General features: G+C 39.0%; 1 protein-coding gene and 1 pseudogene across 1 annotated transcript in view; both read right to left on the reverse strand.

The window, feature by feature from the left end:
• The window catches only part of xrn2.L (5'-3' exoribonuclease 2 L homeolog), a 61,728-nt gene extending 60,067 nt beyond the window's left edge, over positions 1 to 1,661 (reverse strand). Inside the window, exon 1 of the mRNA XM_018262855.2 lies at positions 1,027 to 1,661. Coding sequence (XP_018118344.1) covers positions 1,027 to 1,101 — 75 coding nt within the window. The 5' untranslated portion in view covers positions 1,102 to 1,661. The remainder of the gene's footprint in view (positions 1 to 1,026) is intronic.
• A 20,611-nt stretch (positions 1,662 to 22,272) lies between these two features.
• Positions 22,273 to 25,647, reverse strand: part of LOC108716106 — a 51,635-nt pseudogene continuing 48,260 nt past the window's right edge.

The raw sequence follows: 25,647 nt of genomic DNA on the forward strand, positions 1-25,647 counted from the left end.
GAGGCATTTTATTGCCAATAGATTAGCTGCAATAGTGCAAGCTAGAATGCTATATTTATTCTGTAGAATGTTTTACCATACCTGAGTAAAAAGCTCTAGAAACTCTCTGTTTGGTTAGGATAGGAGCTGCAGTATTAACATGGTGTGACATCACTTCCTGCCTGAGTCTCTCCCTGCTCCGGGCTCAGATTACAGCAGAGAAGGGAGGGGTGGGGGGAGAGGAGCAAACTGAGCATGCTCTTGCCCAGGGCAATGAGGTTTAAGATGAAGGCAGGAAGTCTGATACAGAAGCCCATGTGTACACAATAGAAGGAAAGAAATGCTGTTTTTATTTTGACAGGGGACTCAGAGCAGCACTACTTTGGGGGTTTACTGGTATATTTAGATGGACCTTTCTGATAAGGCTTACTTAGTTTTAACCTTTCCTTCTCCTTTAAACACATGTTCAGTTTTATCTGGAGCCAATTAACCTGCCTGTATGTTTTTGGAAAGTGAGTGAAAGCACAGGGGGAGAAACCTACACAGACACTTGTACAATACACAAACGATATAGATAGCAAATTCCACTGCAACAGGGCCTGCTGTGAATGATGTGTAATCTCTGTAAAAAACTGGAAACTATGTTGGTGTAACAGAGAATAATAGTAATACATTGTACCTTTTAAAAGTACAGTACAACCCCCATTTTACATCCCCTGATTTTAAGTTTCCCCCTCACTTAACACTGTTGTTTTGTGGTCCCATCTTTATATTTTGCATAATACATTTCCCTGAATTGTACCCCATTTTTTTTCCTGGTGCCCTTAAAAACGTAAAATGGGGCTTCTACTGTATATTAGAGCTGCTTAAGCAAATTCACTATTGTTCCAAGTAAAGGGTTAAAAGTACATTAGATCTATTTTTCAGAACTTCATTTTCGCCTCATTGTCCATAAGGGGAATTTACAGCTGACGGGCAGCCTACACAATTATTGCAGCAGATTTCATGCTCATGGTTTAATAACCTTTTCAGTAAGTTCTCTCTTACCTTCTCCTCCACAGAGTGCACGACTATCGACGGATACTTTCGGCTCAGCCAGCGGAAAAAGGCCGGGACTCCCATGCTGCACGCACACGGTTAGAAAGAAGCTAAAAATTCACAGGCCGCCGCGCACACTAGCTACGCAGCAAGAAGGAAGTCGCAAAGCATGACGGGTATACCGGTACTTCATATACTTGACCCGAAGGGGGCGAGGCTACAGCGAGATATCAACTTTGTACTCCAGGCGGCCATATTTAATAAGGGAAAATCTCTTCTTGACCACTTTCGTTTGAGCGTATTGTGTTGTTCAGTAAATGGTGAATTTAAGCCAGGAGGAATCACAATTCAGAACTAATAGTGTTAATTGACGTGCTGCTGTAGCACCTATAGCTGGCTCGTATACTTCCAACTGTCCCGTTTTTAGAGGGACTGTCCCTCTTTTGACAGCTCAACCCGCAATCCCTCATTTGTACTGAAAACTCCGTTTTTTTCTCTGCACTGAACAGCCAGAAAAAGAAACAAAGTTTCTAACTTAATTGGCTTTTGGCAGAGAGCCCAGAACGGCCACCGCTTTAGATAAGATACTTTTGTAACAATTTCGAGATAAGCAAATAAGTAATTGTAACAATTAGGGGCCGATTCACTAATCTCAAGTGAAGGATTCGAATGAAAAAAATTCGAATTTCGAAGTATTTTTTGGCTACTTCGACCATCGAATTGGTTAAATTCGTTCGAAATCGAACGAAAAATCGTTCGACTATTGACCATTCGATAGTCGAAGTACTTTCCCTTTAAAAAAAACTTCGACCCCCTACTTCGGCAGATAAAACCTACCGAAGTCAATGTTAGCCTATGGGGAAGGTCCCCATAGGTTTGCTAACCTTTTTTTGATCGAAGGATTTTCCTTCGATCGTTGGATTAAAATCGTTCGAATCGTTCGATTCAAAGGATTTAATCGTTCGATCGAACGAAAAATCCTTCGATCGATCGATCGCAGGATTAGTGCTAAATCCTTCGACTTCGATATTCGAAGTCGAAGGATTTCAATTCGAGGGTCGAATTTCGAAGTATTTTTAACTTCGAAATTCGACCCTTAATGAATCTTCCCCTTAGTCTATTGGGAAAACTAAGACGCACAGCTTAAAGGGCAATTTACCTTCATTAGCAAAACTGTAATAACTGAAAAACAAAACTCAGCAATATGTTAAAATTTTCATAACCTGCTAAATTTTATAAAATGAACATGGTAATTAGGGGGTGTGGCCACAAAAATGGGCGTCATGCTACACGCAGCAATGTTTTTGTCCTTATTTTTATTTCCAAAATGTTGGGAGGTAGCCTGCCTGCTTCTGGACTTATAAGTTACTGTCTGGTCCAGGAGTTTTGGCAGTTTAAGGCTCACATTTTTCACAGGGCTGAGGGTAAGGTTATGTAAAAATAAAGCTAAGCATCAGATGGAAGAAAAACTGAGTGCTCATGTATTTATCAAATCACAGCAATAAACTTATTTGATGTATTTGAACCACATGCACACATAACATTACAATGTAATAAAGGCACTTTCACGGTTGTAACATTAGAACAGCGAAACAATAAATTTAAAATGAGGAAAGCATTGTGTACTATAAAGAACCTGTAGGCACAGTTTAATATTGTCAATGTTGCCTTCCCGTAGTCACTTGCTATGGCAATTATATTAATAGCATTTTAGATGAGAATAAGAAGCAAAATCTGGGTTGAGTACTAACAGCATATACAAGTTTTGCAAAAAGTTAAGCAGGAGGAGATAAAGAAAAATATGGAGGAGGGAGTGGTGGGCAGAATAGTAATTATGAGTGAGCGTTCGAAACTGGAAAAATGGTGGGAGATTTGGTGAAAAACATTGAAGTAAAGTGAAGATGGAAAATGTATTTTTCAAAGAGAAGATTTGTTGGGGAAAAAACTTTTAAGTGAAGGAAACAGTTGTTTGTGAAATAAAGAGAGAATTTGTAGATAACTGGCTTTTAGTTACATTGCCCTTCTTTAGCTGTTTCAAGGTTACAAGGACACCAGTACAAGTAGCACTTTGACCAGGGTAAGAGCGGGTCTCATCACTAATGCACTCTGTTACCAGGATTTTTTGCAATCCCTGGAAACGCAAAGCACACTTCCTCCTGAGAAAAGATTTTCACTTTTCCTACTGTACAGTAGCAGCACTGGTTCAAGAAGCAATAACAGGCAGCACTCAAAATCAGGCAGAAAGGCAGCATCCAGAAAATCGTAAATATTAGTTACTCATGTATGCCCAGGTACTAAAAAGTTAAGACTTACAATAGTGCATAGAACCCAGGATGTGAACAGTGTCAGACTGGTGTGCAGGGCCACCAGGGTCATCGCCTTAAGGGCCCACCATCCTCACACCCTTTGTGAATTCTCGTGCCCCAATGTGTACCTCCTCTCCTGAGCCTGCGCCTCTCAGCCAGCACTCTCCTTCTAGGCCTGTTGCTCTCAGCTCATCCAGCCACAGATCTCAGCTAGCAAAGATGCCCCCAGACCCTGGCCATCAGGGAGGGAGGAAGGCAGCAGTCCTGAGTCGGTGGGGGCCCCAAACCCCTGCTGCAGGCACCTTTGCTAACCAAAATCTGCAGACGGGTCTTCCCCTGCTGGCTGAGAGCAACAGGCCCAGGAGGAGAATGCTGATTGGGAGCCACCCAGGTTTTCTTTCACCAGCACAGTCCGACCTTGGATGGGAAGGTTAGTGATGGGCGAATACATTCTCCTGGCACGAATTCGCTGCGAATTTCCTCGCTGCGGGTTATGTGCAATATTGTCAAAACCAGTGTTGATCTGGCCAAATCCTCTTGCAGGTGCTAAGTGATCTGGGCTGCGGGGAGATGACATTGCTGCAATGTCTGCCGCCATTTATGATCCACAAAAACAACTGCAGTTCTGACCACTGTGGCCAAAGGCACACTCCTTATTACGTAAAGCTGTTCTACAGACCAGACCAGGAAGTGGCATTCCAGCCCCCCCCCCAGGGAACATATTCATAATATTTTGTTTCAAACAAATTCCAAAAAAAAGATTGTATCATCAGTGAACAAAAATTGTTGAGCAGTCAGATATACTAAGTCATAAATTAGTGGGCCTAAGTCTTTAATAGGAATGTACCAAGTCGAGCAAATCAGGGTTCAGCTGAATCCTCTTCTCTGTATTCTCAAATACAGAACTGAATATAAGCTTTAAGCCTAAGCAGCTTTCATTACTGTACTCCCAGCAATCTTCTTATGTTAAAGTTTGCATGTATGTGTAATAATGCTGCAGACAAGTCAGTTTTTATTACGTAATGATACCTTCTTAATCTTTCCTGGAAAGATCTTTTCCAGGAAAGTTCGTAATTGTAATGTCTACTCCACTTCCCTAGATCATCTACGCTTAGCACAAGTCAAACATTTCATACATACACAGAAACTAGTGACAGTAACAAAGAATCCACCAACACCGGTACAGAATCCTCCTTGACAAAATCTATTGTGCCAAAACGTTGGGGTATTCTCATTGCTGGCAAGTGTATCCGCTTCTTGTTGTTCTTATTTTTTGCCTCAAACATATAACTGGGTGGTATGTATCTATATTTGACAATATTGTTGTGTATATATTGCTCTGATGGTACATACCCAACACATGCAATATAGAGTTATTTACAAATATAGTTATAAATGTATTTTGGCATATTTAAAGTTTTTTTCACAATTCCCAAAACTTTTTATATTTCCTGCTCATACATTTTGCCTGTTTACTATTTATCATTCTTATGTCTAATGTAGCACAACATTTAAAAACTAAAATAAAAAATAGAGAGAGAGAGAGAGAGAGAGAGAGAGAGAGAGAGAGAGAGAGAGAGAGGTATGAGATCTGTTAATCTTCCATGGACTCCATTTTAATTCAAATAATCCTAATTTTTAAAAATGATTCCCTTTTCTCTGTAATAATAAAACAGTACATTGTACTTGATACAAACTGGAATGTAATTAATCCTTATTGGAGGCAAAACCAACCTATTGGGGTTTATTTAAACGTTTACATGATTTTCTAGTAGACTTAAGGTATGATCTGTTATCTGGAAAGCCCCAGGTACCGAGCATTCTGGATAACAGGTCCCATACCTGTATTGCAGGTGTCCTTTGTTCACATGCAGATATCATTACTGTATCAACATGGAATATCAATATAGATCATTCAGATGATGAATGAACAAGCAAGCTATTATTTCTTTTCAGTTATGGTTCTTTTATTCATATCTATTGTATGTTCATCATTTATGTGGGGCTGTTCAAGAATCTCCACAGCCGCTGCAAAGCAGTATATACAGCAACAGGAAATTTGTAAGTAGAGATCTTGGCTCTTTGGCTTCTTATGGGGTCTGGTATAAGGAAAATATATCCTCAAGTTTTGAAAATCCTGCAGTACCAACTGTTTCATTACCCAAGTTCAAATAGTAAATGCCCAGACCCAATGCATCTATTGTTTCTCCCCCTTCTCAATGTTTATAGTTAATTTAGATTTTCTTTTGTTTATTTATGCAAAAAACATCGTAGGATGCCAGGTAGCACATTGGATCATGGTGCTGGTGCAGATTAAAACCTTATCTCAGGTATTAAAACAAAAGTTTAAAATTATTACCCTGCAATATTGAAACCCATAAGAGTATTGGCTCAAACAGAGAGTTTTCAGAAAAGAATCCCCAACCCTTTAGTAACCCGTAATGATAACCAATCGTTAATAAAAGTGTTTTGAAATCACAGCTGACAACAAAAAAGGAATCGCCTATCTTGAGATGTGTACATTTCCATATTTCAGGATAAATTAATATTGCAATATAAGCAATTTGTTTGATGAAAGTCTATTTAAAGGAGAACTAAACTCTAAAAATGAATATGGGTAAAAATGCCATATTTTATATAATGAACTTATTTCACCAGCCAATAGTTTAAGCTTCTCAATAGCAGCAATGTTCCAGAAATTCATACTTGTCACAGGAGGTCACCATCTTGGAAAGTGTCTGTGACACTCACATGTTCAGTAGACTCCGAGCAGGTGTTGAAAAGTTAAGCTTAGGGGTTGTGGCAAATTATCAAGCAGATAATGAGGTTGGTCTGTAATATAAGCTGATGCTACAAGACTGATTATTGCACTGGTTTTAATTATGAATCAGCCTTGTATTGTGACATTTATATTATATATATTCATTATATTGTGCATCGCTCCTTAAGCTCAGTCAGTGACCACAGTACAGAGCACGTGCAGTAAATCGCCAGAATAGAATATGGGGAGCTACTGGGACATCTTTGGAGGCACAGATCTTTACTGCTAAAGGGTTGTGGTTGCCTTGGACCGGTACAGAAACCCAAACATAACTTACAACATTTCTAGCCTACTTCTACTACTATTAGTTCTCCTTTAAAAAAACTGAAGGGCTATTCTCGCTGGGGTACTTGTTCCTTGCATTGAAAATCCAGCACGATGAGTATACCACAATGTCAGGAGACACAAGCCAGGCTAGTCCTTACTACCTGACATAGGGAAGGCGGTAATGACATTGCCTTGTTGTGGTCTGCATCTTCTGCTGCCCCTTAACTTACACATCTGAATGACATGCAAGTTAGGGAATGGGTAGGGGTCAGGACTCCTTTATGCTTCCCCCCTGGCCCCTGCCCACCCCTCTTGGATAGAACACTTCTGACCACAGGCAGCACTCTGTTAAAAAGGAATTCCTGCAGATTTTTGTGCTGAAAAATGGAGTACAGTGGGCTGCAGAAAATCTGCAATAGCAGAAGGCAGTGTGCAAAGTGCAAAAAAGCCCTATGACCTATCATATTTGGTACAACAATTGCCTTTGTATAATGTACCTAATACCAAGGGGCACATTTACTTAGCTCGAGTGAAGGATTAGAAGGAAAAAAACTTTGAATTTCAAAGTTTTTTTTGGCTACTTCGACCATCGAATTGGCTACTTTGACCTTAGACTACGACTTCAACTTCGAATTGAACGATTCGAACTAAAAATCGTTCCACTATTCGACCATTCGATGGTCGAAGTACTGTCTCTTTAAAAAAAACTTTGACCACCTACTTCGCCACCTAAAACCTACCGTGCACCAATGTTAGCCTAAGGGGAAGGTCCCCATGGGCTTTCTATGCAATTTGTGATGGAAGGAAAATTGTTTGATCGATGGATTAAAATCCTTCGATTCGAAGGACTTAATCGTTCGATCGAACGATTTCTCCTTCGATCGAAGGAATTGTGGTAAATCCTTCGACTTCGATATTCGAAGAGTAGAACCAGGGACCTAATGATTCTGTGCTGTCTATATTACAGCTGCTTTATATAAGCAGATGGCTAAGGCTCTGGTTCACTCCTATGGCTATGCTTGTAACTGCAAGTAAGCATGGCGTGTGATCTGTGTAAGCCATTAGTCTGGCTATAAAATCCCCTACCCTGCTCTGACTCATTGTCCAGTATAATGTAACGTATGGTATTCCAAAACCCAGAGCAAACCCCAAGGTCCCGGTCTCGGCTCACACTTCTGCCGATAGCAGCTGCCTTTGGCTTCGGGAGGAACCCTCCACTGTCCACTACTCAGATGCCAGCTAAGGGTCTTGTGACAAGAAGGGGAGGGTTATTTTACTGGTCGAGAATACACACCTTCAATTCCCAAGGTCCTATTGAGGATAAATTTCAATGTAAAAATAATAGATAGAAGGTGGATTACAAAACCAGTAAATTAAAATGTACAATTTATTAGTTATACAAAATCTCTAAAACACTGGCCGGCCAGGAAACACAATGAGTAAATTAGAAATAAATGTACATAAAAACAATTGTTGATTCAATCCAGGTGGGCAATCACTTTTTCTGTTGGGAAAAAATCAAGTAATTGTTCCTTGCTTGTGGTGTATGCTTGTAATTTGCACTCTCTGCAGCCTTCAGCCTGTTTCACAAATGCACCTCTCTGCAGATGTCCTTATCACGAGGATCCAAGATGGCACACAGTCTGGTATAGTATGCGATCCACAGCGGAATGCAAACTCCGAATTTTTTTCATGATCTTACACTGCTTCACCGATTTCACAATCTCACGAACTAGCGGGTCACGAAGTGCCGGCAGATTACAAATTTTCACAATTTTTTCATTGCTTGAAATAAAAGCAAACAAAAATTAAAGTCCAACCTAAGGAGTGATCCCACCTGGTGGCGGGCATCAGCGACGCGACTGGACCACCAGGTAAACTTCGGACAAAAATCCATTGAGTGAGGAACACATTGCAAAGTTGATACAGGTATAGGATCCATTATCCAGAAACACGTTATCCAGAAAGCTGCGAATTGCGAGAAGGCCATCTCCCATATACTCCATTATAATCAAACATATCAAATGTTTAAGAATGATTTCCTTTTTCTCCGTAATCCTAACTAAGATATTATTAATCCCTATTCAAGGTAAAACAATTCGGTTTAATGTTTAAATAATTTTTTTAGCAGACTTATAGGGGTATATTTATCAAACAGTGAAGTTAATAGTAGATAGATTGGAATGGGATGTCATTGGGACCTGTTATCCAGAATGGTCAGAACCTGGAGTTTACTGTAATTTGGATCTTCATACCATGGGGTAAATTTATCAAAGAGTGAAGTTCCTCCACTAGAGTGAAATTCCGCCACTCTCCATTCATTTCTATGGGATTTTTATAGGCATATTTATCAAAGGCTGAACTTTCACTTTCACCCATTGATAAATACGCCTTTCAAAATCCCATAGAAATGAAATGAGAGCTGCGGAATTTCACTCTAGTGGCGGAATTCACTCTTTGATAAATTTACCCCATGGTATGAAGATCCATTCAACACTAACAATGGGCATTTTTTGGGTGCCTTCAAAGGCACCCGATCCAAATTTTCCATCCAGCCCCATCGATGAGCCAACCGATATCCAAGTCTTCTGCCAATATCGGTCAGCTCTTTTCCCACCATACATGCACCGAATATCGTACGAAAATTTGCTTCGTAAAATATTATCTGTGCGTCTATGGCCACCTTGAAGGTATGAAGATCTGAATTACAAAAAGATCTGTTATCCAGTATACCTCAGGTCCAATACTTGTATAGAGAAATATCAGGAAAATATAAATATCATAAATATCCATCAAATATGTAAATAGACTTAGACTTGCTAAAATCTATAATAGACAGAAGTATAATGCAAGAGTTTCAAAGAACCACACCGAAAATAACCTTACCATAGCTATAGCTATGTGTGTATATACATATATATATATATATATATATAAAACAATCCTAGTCAGGTGCACTCTTTTCCAAAAAACATCCGCCTGGGTGCTGGTAAAATAATACTATCAAACCCTCTCACAAACCGCACTCCAAGAACTTGTAAGGTGTCAAAAATCAAAATGCCTTTATTTCTCAACGTTTCGGCTCTCACTCGTGAGCCGTCTTCAGGAAAGTGAAAAAACTACACATGTGAAACGATTTATACGTGCAAAAAGGGCGCCAAATGACGTCATCATTGGTGGGTGTGTACAAGGACTGATAATTATACAAAGAAGTGATAAACATTGTGTGTCCATGTCTATAATAAACTGATCCATGTGTCCGCGTGACTTTTCTTTAGTGCATATCCACCAAACGTGTATCTTTAAAAAAACCAGCCGTCGCTGTGTCCAGCTGCGACCCCTGACTCGCGTCAGGGATCGTGATTAAAAACACTTACCCCCAGGCGATCTAAGGTGTGGGCCGCTCACTCCCTCACAGTCCCCCGTCTCGGCAGATCATACCAGTAAAATGTGCCGCTTAGCCCGACCGTTCATTTTACTCTCCGGTTCCTAGTGACAACAGCTCCCTGCTCTCACGCAGTATCCGGCCTTAGCCCCGCCCACGTTACCATGGTGCGTACTAACGCTTTCAACTGCGGGGAAACCATAGACTCCAATCACTCCTTGCAGGCGACCCTGCACTTATTGTCCCGATCGTGACTCACTCTCCATATTGGATGATTATCTCACTCTTTTCCCTGGCATCAGGGTGTACACTGACTAAATGGTCTGTGGCCCCCCTTCTGCCGTCAGGGATGCGGTGTAAATCTCTCCCAGGGTTACTCCTGGTTCTGTCACTTCTGGTCTAATGGAGTGATTGTAGGAGTATTCTGGTAGAGCAAGTTAGCGGAGCTTATAGGTGCTCTCTTAGTACATACCTCCAATCGCATACCTTCATATATCCGCCCGCACACTGGTATGTTTAATCGCCAGGGGACTCTTGTTCCTTCTCGGCCTCTCACCTTTCTCCCTGGGGTATAATCACGACCTAAAAACATAGATCACAGGTCAAAAGCCAAAAAAATCAAATTCATATTAGTCTTTTTGTAGCATCAGTTATGGATACATATTATCCTCTGCAATTGGTTACACTGTAATCATATTGTCTATTCCCACTTATATTTCAAATGTCCAGGGACTCGAAGTGATGTTTATCTTCAAAAGTATTAACAAAGTATACACTGGTAAAATTTTAGTCATTCCACAGAAAAAAATATTTGTCTAGTCTTCCCTTGTGCAGGGAGGAACCTCACTAATAGAATGGTGACATAGGTAAGGTCTCATTTAGGCCTTTAGGGACTAGGGTGTTGAGTTTGTAAATCCATTGCGATTCTCTTTGTAGCAAAGTCAGACCTCTGTTGCCTCCTCTTCTTGGTGCTGGTATATGGTCAATAATCATGTGTCTGAATTGCGGTAATGTGTGCTTTTGCATAAGCCAATGTCTCGCTACCGGCTGGTCAGACCTCCCCGTGGAAAGTGCACTTCTTATAGCGCTCCTGTGATTATTCATGCGCTCCCTATACGTGGTGGTCGCTTTTCCCACGTAGTGCAGCCCACAGGGACACCAAGCCATGTATACTACATGGTCACTGGTACATGTAACTCTATGTTCAATCTTATATTTAGTGCCCAAGCTAGGGTGTGTAAAAAAAGTACCCTGTGACATTCCGCTGCAAGTTAAACATCCTGCACATTTATAGCACCCTTTTTTTAGGGGTCTGTCTAACCACGTTTGGCTCTTCTTCTGTGGACCAGTTAAGTTTTTCACCACTAGAATATCCCCTAGGTTCTGTCCCTTTCTGTAGGCTACGAGGGGTTTTTTATCAGCAAAGGGTAGGTGTTTATCCACCTGTATGATTTCCCATCTGTTAATTATAGATTTTTTTATATCCACACTAGTGTCTGTCCATTCTGTGGTAAAAATTAGGTCTGTCGTGCCCTTCTTCTTGGTTTCGTCTGGACTTAGCAAATTGTCCTGTGTCATTAACTTAGCTCTTTGTAGTTGCTCGTTTATCAACGTCCTGGAGTATCCTCTCTCCGCAAACTGTTCCGCCAATTCCAACAACTGCACTTCCGCTGTGTCTCTTGCTGTGTTGTTCCTGATTACCCTCAGGAATTGTGAATACAAGACCCCCCGGGACATATGTGGAGGATGGTGGGAATGGGCATGGATAAGACTATTTTTATCTGTGGGCTTCTTGTACAATGTGGTGCCCAACCTGTCATTCTGCTTAAAGATAGTGATGTCTAGATAATTGATCTGTGTTCTATCATAGGACATAGTTAGTTTAATCGGCGAATCTAAGCTGTTTAGAGACTGTTGGAATTCCAACAGTTCACTTTCAGTCCCTTTCCAGATCAATAGTAAATCGTCAATATAGCGTTTATACAGGTAAATTTTGTCTGCCCCTATCGGTAATAGCCACTTCCTCTCAAAATCTTCCATAAAGAGATTTGCAAATGATGGGGCCACATTTGACCCCATGGCAGTACCTGCCACTTGCAGAAAAAAATCGTCGTTGAAAGTGAAATAGTTATGGGAAAGAATCAAGTCCAGTAAGGTAATCAAAAACTCTATAGGCGGTGTTCCTGAGTGTGTCTTTGTGAGTGCCTCCCTACACACCTGTATCCCCCTCTCATGTGGAATCACTGTATACAAGCTAGATACGTCCATCGTGGCTAAGATACTGTCAGCAGGGATTTCCAAGTCCTTTAATAGTACCAACAGGTGTTTGGTGTCTTTTATAAAGGAATCCATATTTTGTACTAAGGGTTGTAAGAAGTAATCAATATATTTTGCCACTGGTTGGAACAAGGAGTCTATAGCAGAAATGATAGGGCGACCTGGGGGTGCTGTTAGGGACTTATGAATTTTGGGTAATGTATACAGAAAAGGAGTTTTTGGAAAGTCAGTGGTCAAAAACTTGCTGGTCTGTTCATCAATCCATCCCGCTGCCTGGGCGGTTTTTATCTCAGAATCTAGTCTGATTTTGTATTCTCTAATGGGATTCCCCCTCAGTCTCTTGTATGTATTGGTATCCTGTAGTTGTTTTTGTATCTCCCCTATATAATAGGTTTTATCCAATATCACTATGGCTCCCCCTTTGTCCGCCTGTCTAATGATTATATCATCATTATTTTTCAAAGATTTTATTGCTTGTCTTTCAATAGGTGTTAAATTGGGGGATGTAGTTTTTTTGTCTACCCCTAGTCTCGATATGTCGTTCCCCAATAATTGGGTAAAAGTGGAGATGGAGGGGGCCGTATTTTGTGGTTCAAAAGTACTTTTTGTCCTAAACGTGATTGGATCCCCTTGTGTTTTATCCTTGTAGTAGTCTTTTAGTTTTAGTTGCCTTTTAAATCTATGTGTATCTTTGAGTACTTCGAAGGGCCTAAAGTGGTTGGTGGGGATAAATTTCAACCCCCTATTCAGAAGTCTTGTTTCTCCCATTGTCAGGTTGTAATTAGACAGATTTACCACTAAGTCTTGCTCCTCCCTCTCCGTGGGGGCCTCTCTGTGATTTTTCTTCCCTCCCCTCCTGATAGTGTGCCTCCCCTTGCTGCTGGGGTGGTATGGACGGGAGGGGTACTGCCTAAAAAAGCTTGCGTTGAGTTGGTCTGGTTACCTGGATCCGAGTCTGTTGAATCCCCTGAGCTGTCAACGGTGGTCAGGGAACTGGGTTTGGATCTACGAGTCACCCTTTTTGATCTATTGTCAGGGAGTCCTAATAGCCACCTATAAACCCTTTTTTGCTTATAGTCTTCCTTTACTGTCGCTAGTTTTCTCTCCTTAAACGTGATAAGTTCCTGTTTGTATTTATTAATATTTGTTTCCAGGTTTTTCACCCAATCTACAGTTTTATCCTGTGTCAAATTTGTCAAGTATTGTGTCTCAAACTCAATGATGTCCCCCTGCGTCTGTTTTAACTCTTTACCTGCGTATTCAACCACTAGTAGTAATAAATCTGATGAGCATTTGTTGAGAATTCTGCACCATTTGCTGCAGAATTCTGAATTGGACCGGCCTAGGGTTGGAACATTCCTGATCCTAAACCCTCTTGGTATGATCTTATTCCTATAATAATCCGACAAATATGTGCCGTGTAATAATAGATCTATCTCTCTTCTCTTAAGATTTAACCAGTTATGATAGAGGTCCCGAGGGGTCCTACCCGTTGTTGATGTTGATGGCAGTTCCGAGAACAGAATCCTTTCGGCGTCCTCTGTGCTGAAAGTATGCTCCCCTGTGGTGTCGACTTCAAAATTACTTTGTGAGTCTTCCATACTCATTGAGCCCTTAGTTCCTATTCGTGGGATTGCTGCGTGTAGAATTTTCCTGTAAACACATGGGCAAAAAATGATCCACAAAATTATTTCATGTAGGTGGTGGTGCAACCATCAAAAGGCCCCCCCCACCGAAGTGGGAGTTCCCAACTTATAAAACAATCCTAGTCAGGTGCACTCTTTTCCACACCTTAGATCGCCTGGGGGTAAGTGTTTTTAATCACGATCCCTGACGCGAGTCAGGGGTCGCAGCTGGACACAGCGACGGCTGGTTTTTTTAAAGATACACGTTTGGTGGATATGCACTAAAGAAAAGTCACGCGGACACATGGATCAGTTTATTATAGACATGGACACACAATGTTTATCACTTCTTTGTATAATTATCAGTCCTTGTACACACCCACCAATGATGACGTCATTTGGCGCCCTTTTTGCACGTATAAATCGTTTCACATGTGTAGTTTTTTCACTTTCCTGAAGACGGCTCACGAGTGAGAGCTGAAACGTTGAGAAATAAAGGCATTTTGATTTTTGACACCTTACAAGTCCTTGGAGTGCGGTTTGTGAGAGGGTTATATATATATATATATATATATATATATATATATATATATATATATATATATAAGATCCTTGGTAGTCCGCACTCCACTCGAATCAGCAAGGCACCCAGGTGCCACTCATATATCAAAAAGCATAATTATTCCTGGAAGCATGAGTGCACACTGGGATTTTAATTAAAAATCAAAAATGTATTAAATTACATTAAAACTGGTCAACGTTTCGGTCCACTTCTAGGACCATTATCAAGACCGTCTTTTTAATTAAAATCCCAGTGTGCACTCATGCTTCCAGGAATAATTATATATATATATATCAGTCTTTGCCGTTTAATAAATTATACTATTTATATTGTAAGACCTGCGAGTGCGACCACTCTTCATTACTCGGTATTATTTGCTTTTCGTGGACTGCACCCAGGACGCAAAAATGGGTAAATATGTCAAACTACCAAACTGCAAAAAACTGCCCCAGGCTACCCGGTAGGCCCCACGCCACCCTGCGTGTGCACAAACCCAAACACATGCTCGCATGCACTGTGACATTGCGCTGGTGGGGCTGTGGTGACAGGACAGCGACAGAGATGAGTGGCAGGGGTGGGAAGAGTGGCAGAGGAGTGGGTGGGCATAAGACAGAGGTGATAATCACGAACTAGGGGTAGGCAGAAGACCCTTTAAGAGGAACCTATCCTATTGTTGTGCCCTAGGCAGGTGCCTCTTCTGTCTACCCCTAGTTTCGGCCCTGCATCTTACCTCCCACAGGTTCTTGGATACAACGCTGAATTTTAATACATTTAAATGCCTTCTAACCCAACATGCATAAGCTAACCAAAATATTTGCCATGCAGAGCCAGAGACTCCAAAATGAAAGCATTTCATTGTTCATTGTGTCTACTGGTACAGGCTGATATGAGAACCCTGACTCTACAGCCACCTTCAAGTGATTGGTATCGCCATGGTCCCTCTGCGCCAACAAACACACTTTTGGAAGAGGAGGCGGGACTGAGGCAGCAGTGCCGAATGCAACTATGCTTAAGTGCAAAGAGCTGGTTTTGATGAAAATACCTACCCATCACCTGAAAAAATTATTCCAAAACCTATTTTATCTCGTTATTCAAGCAAAATGAACTTTAATTACACGATATAAATTATTTGAATCTTGTTTTCTTCGATCTGGGAACTAATGCTAAGGTTAGCAAGGAAGCAGGAGCCATTTTGGGGACAATGTTATTAGGGCAAGCCTTACATCATCTCAAAATCTTGTTTGTGCACCAGAATGGGGGACCTGATGTCCAACCCCATGCACTGGTTACATAATTAAATGGTGAACAGAGCTGAGGGAAGTGCAGTGACATCTAGTAAGTGCTGACTGGAAAGTGAAAATAATTGCCTATGGCATAGAGGAGGGGCAGGCAATATTTGATTGAAAGCTGTGATTTTTAAATGAGTTTACTATGAAAGTTTTAATAAAAAAATAAGAATTTGGATTTCTTGTTTCATTTGAAAAGGTATTTTATTATACAGTTTTTATGTCTGGGTGACAGGTCCCCTTTAAAGAATAGAGTTGATTCACACAGTGTCTACAGCAAACATTGTGTGACCAATCCATAAATGAGCTTCACAAATTACTCCAATGTGTGCTAAAGGTTACAGTAAGCTAGGCTAACAGTAAGCTGACCCTAGAAAAGCATATATTATATGATTATGTGTACTGTTATCCTGGGCCCTTCTGCAGATGATAGAATTTATTAACTCATCATTCTGTAAGCTTTTGCATGTAAAGGGTTAATGAATAAGAAATTTCTTTGCCATCAGGATGAATTTGCACAGGCTTTAAGGAAACATATACCCATATTTTAACTTAATGTTAAATCAGAGTGCTCTTCTGAGAACTTTTGCAATGTACATTATTTTTTTATAATACACAAGAGCCATGACTATCCTGTCAATTATATCCTTATAAATGGTGTTTAGTGATGTCATTAATCTGTCTTAGTGATATGAGCTTAGTGATGTCATTTCTGTCCTATGACTCGCTAAAACTTGTGAATCATAATGAATTAAGTACCCCCTGTTGCACATTATGAGGATATTAGAAGTCACCTTGGAGTTCCATGGCCGGTTCCATGACGAGATCCATGCCGAGACCTTCGGCCTTGTGTTTTTATATGGTCATGGCTATTTACACTGTTAATGTCATGAATGTGGAATGTAAAGGGATCCTGTCATGGTAAAACATGTTTTTTTCAAAACGCATCAGTTAATAGTGCTGCTCCAGCAGAATTCTGCACTGAAATCCATTTTTTAAAAGAGCAAACATTTGATTTTAAAACTTTGCATTGGGCTAGACATATTGTCAGTTTACCAGGTGCCCTCAGGTCATGTAACTTGTGCTCTGGAAAAAGTCACTCTATACTGCCACACTGCAAGCTGAAGTGATATCACCCTCTCTTTACCTGCCCAGCAGCCCTGGTAGTTAACCAGGAAGCAGAACCTGACACCTCTGCTGAAGGATTTGTATACATTGCTAAAAATACTCCCTAGTACCCCATCTAGTGTTAGACACGAGAATAGCACCACAACATAGGTCTTGGTATAATAAAATGGCAAGGGGAGAAAGCTCAAAATCAGGCACAAAGCACTGAGGTGGCTGCCCCCACACCAATATTACAGCTCAAAAAAATACATGTGTTGGTTCAAGAATAATATTTAAATGGTAGAGTGAATTATTTGCAATATAAACGTGTAATTTAGAAATAAAAAGTAAATCATGACAGAATCCCTTTAAGCACTCCCTGCAACGCTGAATGCTTTCCTTGTTCAGTTCTGTTGCTCCTGTCACATTGATAATACATAACAAAGTGCTTGGAAACATGATTCCTATAAATGTATAAACATGGTGTTCTGCTATAAACATGAACACTGCTATGCACAATGTTAATATTTATATAGATTTGCGAACAAAAGAGAATAATGCAGCAATAATAAATGTATTTTTTTATTCTGTTTAACATTTAGCCAAACAACAAGTAAAAACTCGGATAACCATGGCACACAACTGTTTGCTACAACAGATATTTAGCATAAAAACTGCATTTTGATTTGAATGTGCTTCACATTTTGCAGATGATAAAATACATCATTGCAACAATTTGAAAAAATATTACTGCCATCTCATGGCTATCTTAGTACACTACATGCACAATCTAGTCAAGCTCCTGATTAATGCTCTTTTGCTTTATGGAGCAGCAGGCAGTGCCTAAAGGAGATCTATAAAACCCAGAGAACAAAAGCTATCAGCTCAATGGCAAAATATTTATTTGTGTTTTTGAATACAGTTGCTTGAATTTTCACAAAAAAAAAAATCAGTGTTGCTGGTCTTTTATGTATTATTTAAATAAAATAATTTACCTTGTGTATATATATATATATATATATATATATATATATATTTATACATATATGTTTATAGAATCTTTTTCAATCTTTTTCTACTACTGTCTTTAGCATTTATCATTAAAACATTTTTTTCTTGCAACAGGAACCATGTAAAATAAAGAAAACAATAAAAAATATTTAACTGCTTAAGATTTTAGATGATTACCTGTAAGACACAGCATTGACCTGTAAACTTGTTTCACTTAATAGCATTTACAGTTTATATTAAAAGACTAGAGAGGGGCCCACATAAATAAATAAATAAAACGAGGGGCTAGTAACTAGTGAGACTGACCTCTTCTGGTTCAATCTGTTACTACAGGGTAATAACCACTGGCATTGCTTTAAGGAAATCAAGCTTAACCCCCTAGAAGTGCTACAGAATGAGCTAAATTCAGCAATAAACAATAAACACCAAAAACATGGAGCTTTTCCCTATTTTCTCAGCTTTTTCGATAATTTTCATCCTCAGGAAAGATTACTTTTCATTCTCAGCCCTCCTAGTATGCACATCAAACTAAAGGCAACTGTTTTACTGCTAAGTCCGTAAAGATGGATAGAAATGAGACATAGGGGGAAATAAACAGTATTTTAATGATGGGAGGCAGAACAGGGCAATGTGCAGTGAAGAGGAGGAAACAAGCGTGCACGGTCGGACAAAAGGGAACAAGTGGTCTTTACTCGGAGAGCAGCGTCCTATTCGAAATCACTCCTTTGCACATTATGCCCTTTATCCCTATTCAGTCACAAAATGATTTTGCTATAGCAAATAGAAGAGCGGAAAAAAAGATTTACATTGAATGAATCTTTAATAATAAACTGTTGCAGATCTGCCTATTTCTCTTGATTTATAATACAATAAACATGGGATTCTATTAAGTCTCATGCTCTAAAGACACAGCATAGGAGAGAAAAAAAAAGCTGAATATGAAAAGGTTCAATTCTTTCAGTCTCCAGTACCATAATAGTGAAATGAGCATGTATAAAATGTGCTAAGAGTATCTCTTTGCATCTTTTATAGCTTGTGTGTATTAATCTGTAAAGCTTATTAAGGGAGAGTCATTGCTATGCAAAGCAGCACCCAATCCCTTTCTCTTGCTTTTCAACAGAGCACAGTGTTTAGCCAATAGGACTGGCCCCCTGCCCCTCATTCGGCATTCATAACATGCAACATTTGCACAATGTATCTCTCAAAGGCTGCTGAATAGGAGGCCTTAATACTCATGTAAACAACTGCAAACCAATTACTTAATGAATCAGACCCACACATAATGAGGTGCCAGACAAAGAGCTATAAATGCATTTTTTGCGCCCAATCCTCTGCTTTAAAGTAAAATCCCTCAGCTGTAGTTGGGACTTAACTGGCGCATCATAATTATAGTCTGTAGGACATCAGAGGAGGCCATTTTTTTTTTTAATTTAGGTCCAGCGGGGTCTTCTTTGATGTCACTCATCAGCTCGCTAACAAAACAGAGCAAAGAAGACTTTTTAAAAAGTACCACAGCAGCACTGCACTGTTATGTTTATTTTCAAGTACTGGGTTTTTGAGACCACTTGTAAAAGCAATAAAGCACAAGAAGTGACTGCCATAAGTGGAATCTTTAAAAGTAAGCCTTTATGAAATTGCATTGAATGCCAGTCACAAATAAGCAACCACCTGAGTTCCATGTTTTCCATCCTCCCCTTGCCTTTTCTTTTCTTGCTGTTTCACTTGCTTAATCTCTCCCTTGCCAGGCTGATGTCAAGTATGTCTAACCATGTGGCACTACAAAACGTAAAGCAAAAACAGGCTATTATGCTTCAGCTGCTAGGCAAATAAATTATAATGGCAACAAAAACAGCATTGCATTGCCTGGACGCATAGTATGTGCAGCCTTCCCGCTGGAAACATATTTAGCTTGCGTGCTTCATTAGCTTCCATTTGTTCCGTTTGTGACTCACCAAAGCGAGTCATAAAAAAGATAGACAGACAGATAGATAGATAGATAGATAGATAGATAGATAGATAGATAGATAGATAGATACTGTAGATAGATAGAAACCCATTATCAAGAAGCATAGAAATACTGCAGTGCCATTTTCCATAGTGTCCTAGTTAAGTCAACAATTCTTATTTTTTGACTATTTTACTTAGTAAATAATAAGTAATAATAAAACAGTGCCTTGTGATGGAAACTAAGCCAAATAAAACCAGGTTGGTGACAATCCTACTGGGCTTTTTCAACATTTAAATGTACTTGCCTTAAGGAATGGGGCCCCCAAATAAGTGAATTCTAAATGAATGCTTGCTCAGACTTGGGCAAATAGTAAGTGACAAAATAAAACAAAAAGAGAACAATTGACACAAATGTAGCTCTAAATGCCCTTGTTTTTACAGTAGAGACAAATACTGTCTAGTCATATGTATTAAGAAAAATGAAACATGAATATTGAATAAATTCTGTACCAGCAAAGTGCTGCTTATTTCCTTTTATTCACAACTGAAGCTGGTAATTTGTGTTGCATAGCGATAATGATCCTACAATACAGAGATCACCACAGGATAAAATATATAGCTAGGTATAGTCTAATTACTAAACAAAATGTAAATATGTATGGAATGGCAGGTGAAATAATGAACGTGTTTTAAGGAGAAAACAGAATAACAGAGAAATTCTCATTTGCTTGTCATAGTGAATATGGTTCTTACATATAGCCGGGAAATCAGGACATAAATCTAATTAGACACAACATGCAAGGCAACGTGAAAAAAAAAATCAGTTAATGTTTTTAAGCTCAAAGTCCCAGTTCAAATGAAAGCCTTGACCGACACATAAAACAGTCTCAGCTTCTGGCAATTACAATTCTCTCTATCACGGATTTCATTGTCTGGAGACGCGTTTGGTTTTGATCTGTCTCATACATGAGACCCATTGAATCTTCCTAAGTGGGTTCTTACTAATGGCCACTCACTTTATGAGAACGCATGATTTATGCAGATCAGCAAAAAAACAGCTTGAAATAAAGGGAGCTCTATAGTCTACATTGCTGGACAGAGCTGACGGATAATTGGAGGACACGGATAAATATATCACTGTGTTCAGTGGATGGGGCTGCTATGTCCATAGATCAAAATTTCATGTGTCTTGCAGAGTGTTTATGAGTTGTGCACTGTACAGCTGCTGTTGCCATTCATCTGGAATGCCCTTCAAGGAATGGAAGTAATTAAGGCTTTGCCACATAGGGGAAAAGTCTGTTTGATATACAGAAATGTCACATTAAATAACTGGACATAGAGAGTAGAACTGAAATATATGATGTCATTCTTTATGATGTAAGCACTAACATAAATATCTCATTGTACAGTATTCTCGACTTATACTCAAGTGCCCTTTTTAATTATAAGGGCAACAATTATTTAAATCACAATTTAAACTTTTACTCAACCTGTTCTTTGGTGTATAATTTAATATAAAAATCTCTAACTATATATAAATATAAAATATATTTTGAAAATTGCAGGCAGAGTTATCCTTTAATTCTCTGGTTTATTTTGATGGTCATGGTAAAGTTTAAAATTCCAAGATGAACATGTTTTTAGGTCAATATCAGAATTCAGAGTTATCATTTTATTCTCGGGTTTGATTTTCATGGTAAAGTTTAATATTCGAAGAGGAACATGTTTTTAGCCCAGTATAAGAATTCAGAGTTATCCTTTTATTCTCTCATTTGATTGATTGTCATGGTACAGTTTAATATTCCAAGATGAACATGTTTTTAGGTCAATACCAGAATTCAGCGTTTTATTTTATTCCTTTTATTCTCTGACATTTTCTCCAACAACATTTAACAAAATGCTAATTTTAAAAAAAAATGTTTGCTTGATTGTTATTCCCATAAAGGCTACTGCTAAAGATTTAGAACAGTAACCGGCACTTACAAATGTAAATAATTATAAAAAACTGAACCTTTTTTCTTTATTTCTTTGCATGCAAAGGCCTCAGCTGCCCTTGAATTATTCCAAAAATCTGTCAAACCCATGGTAAAATGGTAAAGATTGTGGTAAAAATATGTCAATGGATGTCGCTTTCATTTAATGGTTTTTAAAATGGAAATCAATAAATGGGCTGTTAATTGGGGAATCACATAACAAGGAAAATAATAGAACAATGGTGTTAATATATTTTCTGAAATAGGTACTGAGCAGAGGTTAGTTTACATCCCTTCAGCAACAACGAGGAGAAATGCAGCACTTTATTTCTTCAAGACTCCTTCTGTATTATGCCTGCTCTTAGCCTGACAACTTCCATTGTCTGCTCTCCAAGTAGTCCTACGGAGAGCAGCTGTACACACTAATTTGAGGTTCACCGAGATGTCAATTGAGTATTAAAATGGGAAAACAACAGCTGCAAAACAATACCTGAGTCTGATGTGTGATTTTGGCACTGCCCACAAAAGTTACAACTGATTTTATATTATGTTATTACAGCCAGAAAGCATGGTAATAAATACAATCAATAAAAGCTTAGCGCTTCTATAGTATGCCAATAACTGTTTTAAGTAATAAAAAAAAGAAGAGAAAACATATGTAGCAGCTGACTTGTAGCACAAGTTTGACTTACCTGGATATAGAACTTTTTTCGCTGGATGAAAATCTTGCTTGCTTTTGTCATAGGATTGCCTTCTTCCACTGTCAGCCCTAAAATGAATACGAATAAGAGAAAACGAGAAACAAAATCAAACTCTGCATTAAATTAATGCCTTTATACAGGTTGTTTTCTCTGAAGAACAGTCCATAAAGTACATGATCTGGTTAAGGTGAAAATATTGTACACATTCTTATGGGAAAATGATCATTCTTGATTTTTCTATGTTTAATAAAACACTCATACATGGGTTATTCTTTAGAGACAATTATTTTTATTTAGTTATATAGAAATGAGGGCTGTCATGCTTTCTCATTGGTGCTAAAATGAAATATTTTCTATATATTTTGTATATACAGGTATGGGACCTGTTCAGGGGCGTAACTATAGAGGAAGCAGACCCTGCGGTTGCAGGGGGGCCAGTAGTGTAGGGGGCCCAGTGAGCCCCTAATTAATTAGCAATTTTAATATATCTTGGTAAAATAGGCCAACTTATAAATATTTTGGGGCCCTAAATTGAATTTGCTATGGGGCCCAGTAACAACTAGTTACGCCACTGGACCTGTTATACAGAATGCTCAGGACCTGGGACTTTCTAGATAATAGATCTTTCCATAAATTGGATCTTCATACCTTACGTCTACTAGAAAATCATGTAAACATGAAATAAATAGAATAGGCTGTTGTTGCTTCCAATAAGGATTAATTATATCTTAGTTTGGATCAAGTACAAGGTACTGTTTTATTATGAAAGAGAAAAAGGAAATCATTTTTAAATATTCGGATTATATGGATAAAATGGAGTTTATGGGAGATAGCCTTTCCATAATTCGGATCTTTCTGGATAATGGGTTTTCGGCTAATGGATCCCAAACCTGTACTACATATCACAATATCATCTCTTGTTTCAGTGAAAAAAAAACTTACCATGGGTAAAATAAACTGTTAGTTTTCCCATTTAGGCTGTTGTTTACAAAAGACTAAAAACATTTTTAATGATGACCAGTTTATATCTTAGAATAAATATTAAGAATTTCATAAAAATATTATTTATGCTTTCTGAAGAAAGATTTTTGGTTTGCAAACAAAAAAAAAAGGGTATTCCGTTATCCAAAGGCAGTTCTTGCAAAAGACCTTGCCCAGTAAGGCCATGCTCACACATATTGTAGAATATAAAACTAACAGGGTTTTAGCTAATTTTACCTCAGTAGATTATATATAAATGTATAGAAACATAAAGTGAAATTAAACCATCATTATTTTCTAGCTAAATCTGAAGCTGCTCATAACTGAGTGGTAATAAGTGAATTGTAGAACATTTACGTTTATAAAGATGGGTTATATTATTCTGAAATCCATTTTTTTTTCACCAGGGGGTGAGCCACCAAAGTTACACCCATATTAGCGAGGTTGAGGCATGTATATCTTCCCCCCCAAGTATGGATGCAACAAATCCAGGATTAATTTTGTAATTTGGGCAATATTCAGCCTTTTCCAGCAGAATTCGAATCCTAATGCCTGGCCGAACCAAATAAAAATCCAAAAAATCCGTTGACTTTTCATCAGACAGTCAAACATTCTTTCCCTCTCATTTCCCTAATTTACATATGCAAATTAGGGTTCGGATTTGGTTTGGTATTTGCCCGAATCTTTCACAAAGGATTCGGGATTTGGCCAAATCCTAAAAATCCCTACTGCCAAGCTTCATCCCTCAAGCATTTTTGTTTACCTCCGTCAACACTCTGACATGGCTTATAGGACCTGCCCAACTGTCCCTGGTCTGGAAGGGGGTGCAATCTTTCGATAGGCTGGAGTACTGTTCATATTTGGAATCCATCCTATAGAACAGTGATACCCAACCAGTAACTTGTGAGCAACATGTTGCTCCCCAACCCCTTGGATGTTGCTTCCAGTGGCCTCAAAGCAGGTGCTTATTTTTGAATTCCTGGCTTGGAGGCAAGTTTTGGTTGTATAATAACCAGATGTACTGCCAAACAGAGTCTCCTGTAGGCTGCCAATACACATAGGGGCTACTACTAGCCAATCACAGCCCTTATTTGGCAGTACAGCCCCAGGAACTTATGCTAGTGTTGCTCCTCAACTTTTTTTACATCTGAATGTTGCTCATGGGTGAAAAGGGTTGGGGACCCCTGCTATAGAAGGACTGCACCACCCCCAGCTCAGTGTGACTGAAGGAAACAGCACTGACTGTTCAGCCCTCAGTCCCCTTATTGAAGAGCAAGTACCATTAGGCTGAGGACAGTGAAATTTCTTATCACTTTAGTGTTAACGAAGCTAACATAAATTAATGTTGGTGGCAAAACGCTCTTACTGAGTTTATTAATGTTGTAATGTTTTTAGTAGCTGTAAGACATGGTGCTCCAATTTAGGCCCCCTATATGAAAACAATATTTCTTATTTTAGGGCTAAGGCAAAAGCAGAGATCCAAAATACATGCACAGTCTGCAAATAAGCACCAACTGACCACTGCAGGAGTCATTGAAGAAGGGTGTGTGAAAGGGTGTGCATTTGCCGAGCTTGGGCTGCTTGCACGAATGCACGGAAGTGGGAAGCAATGTGTGGAGATTCCCAGCTTCTGACTGTCCCTATAAAGCAGCAATACTCAAAGTGCCCTTAGTAGTTCCACTGCTCTTATAGCTTACGGGTCCAAGCAAATACTGAATATGGGTGTGAATACATTTTCTCTTTTCTATTTGTTGTATATGTGACATAACTTCTGTGCACTATTAGGATATAAGGAAAATTGCCATATTCAGTTGAACCTTGCACATATATAATTTTACATTAAATCGATACTGACACGTTTCTATAAAAATCGTAGGAACTTGTCAGTATCAATTATGTGCTGCACCCGGAATATTTTCCCTAAAAGCCCCCGCAAAGTCGCCCCCTTTAAGGAACATGTCAGTATCGCTTTAAGATTCATGATTTTTACAAATACAGTAAATAGCAAACATAATACTTTATGCTATTAAAAATAGGGCAGCAAATCTGGCAGGTACACGTATGGGACCTGTTATCTAGAATGCTAGGGACCTGGGGTTTTCCAGATAAAGGGTCTTTCCGCAATATGGATCTTCATACCTTAAGTTTCCCTAAAAAATAATTTAAACATTAATTAAACTGAATCTGATTGGTTTGCCTCCAGTAAGGATTAATTATATCTTAGCTGGGATCAGGTACAAGGTACTGTTTTATTATTATAGAGAACAAGGAAATCATTTTTAAAAATTTAAATTATTTGCTTAAAATTGAGTCGGGAGATGGCCTTCTCGTAATTCAGATCTTTCTGGATAATGCATTTGTAGATACCGAATCGCATACCT

This window comes from Xenopus laevis, chromosome 5L (assembly GCF_017654675.1).
Source record: "Xenopus laevis strain J_2021 chromosome 5L, Xenopus_laevis_v10.1, whole genome shotgun sequence".
Classification (NCBI taxonomy): Eukaryota; Metazoa; Chordata; class Amphibia; order Anura; family Pipidae; genus Xenopus; species Xenopus laevis.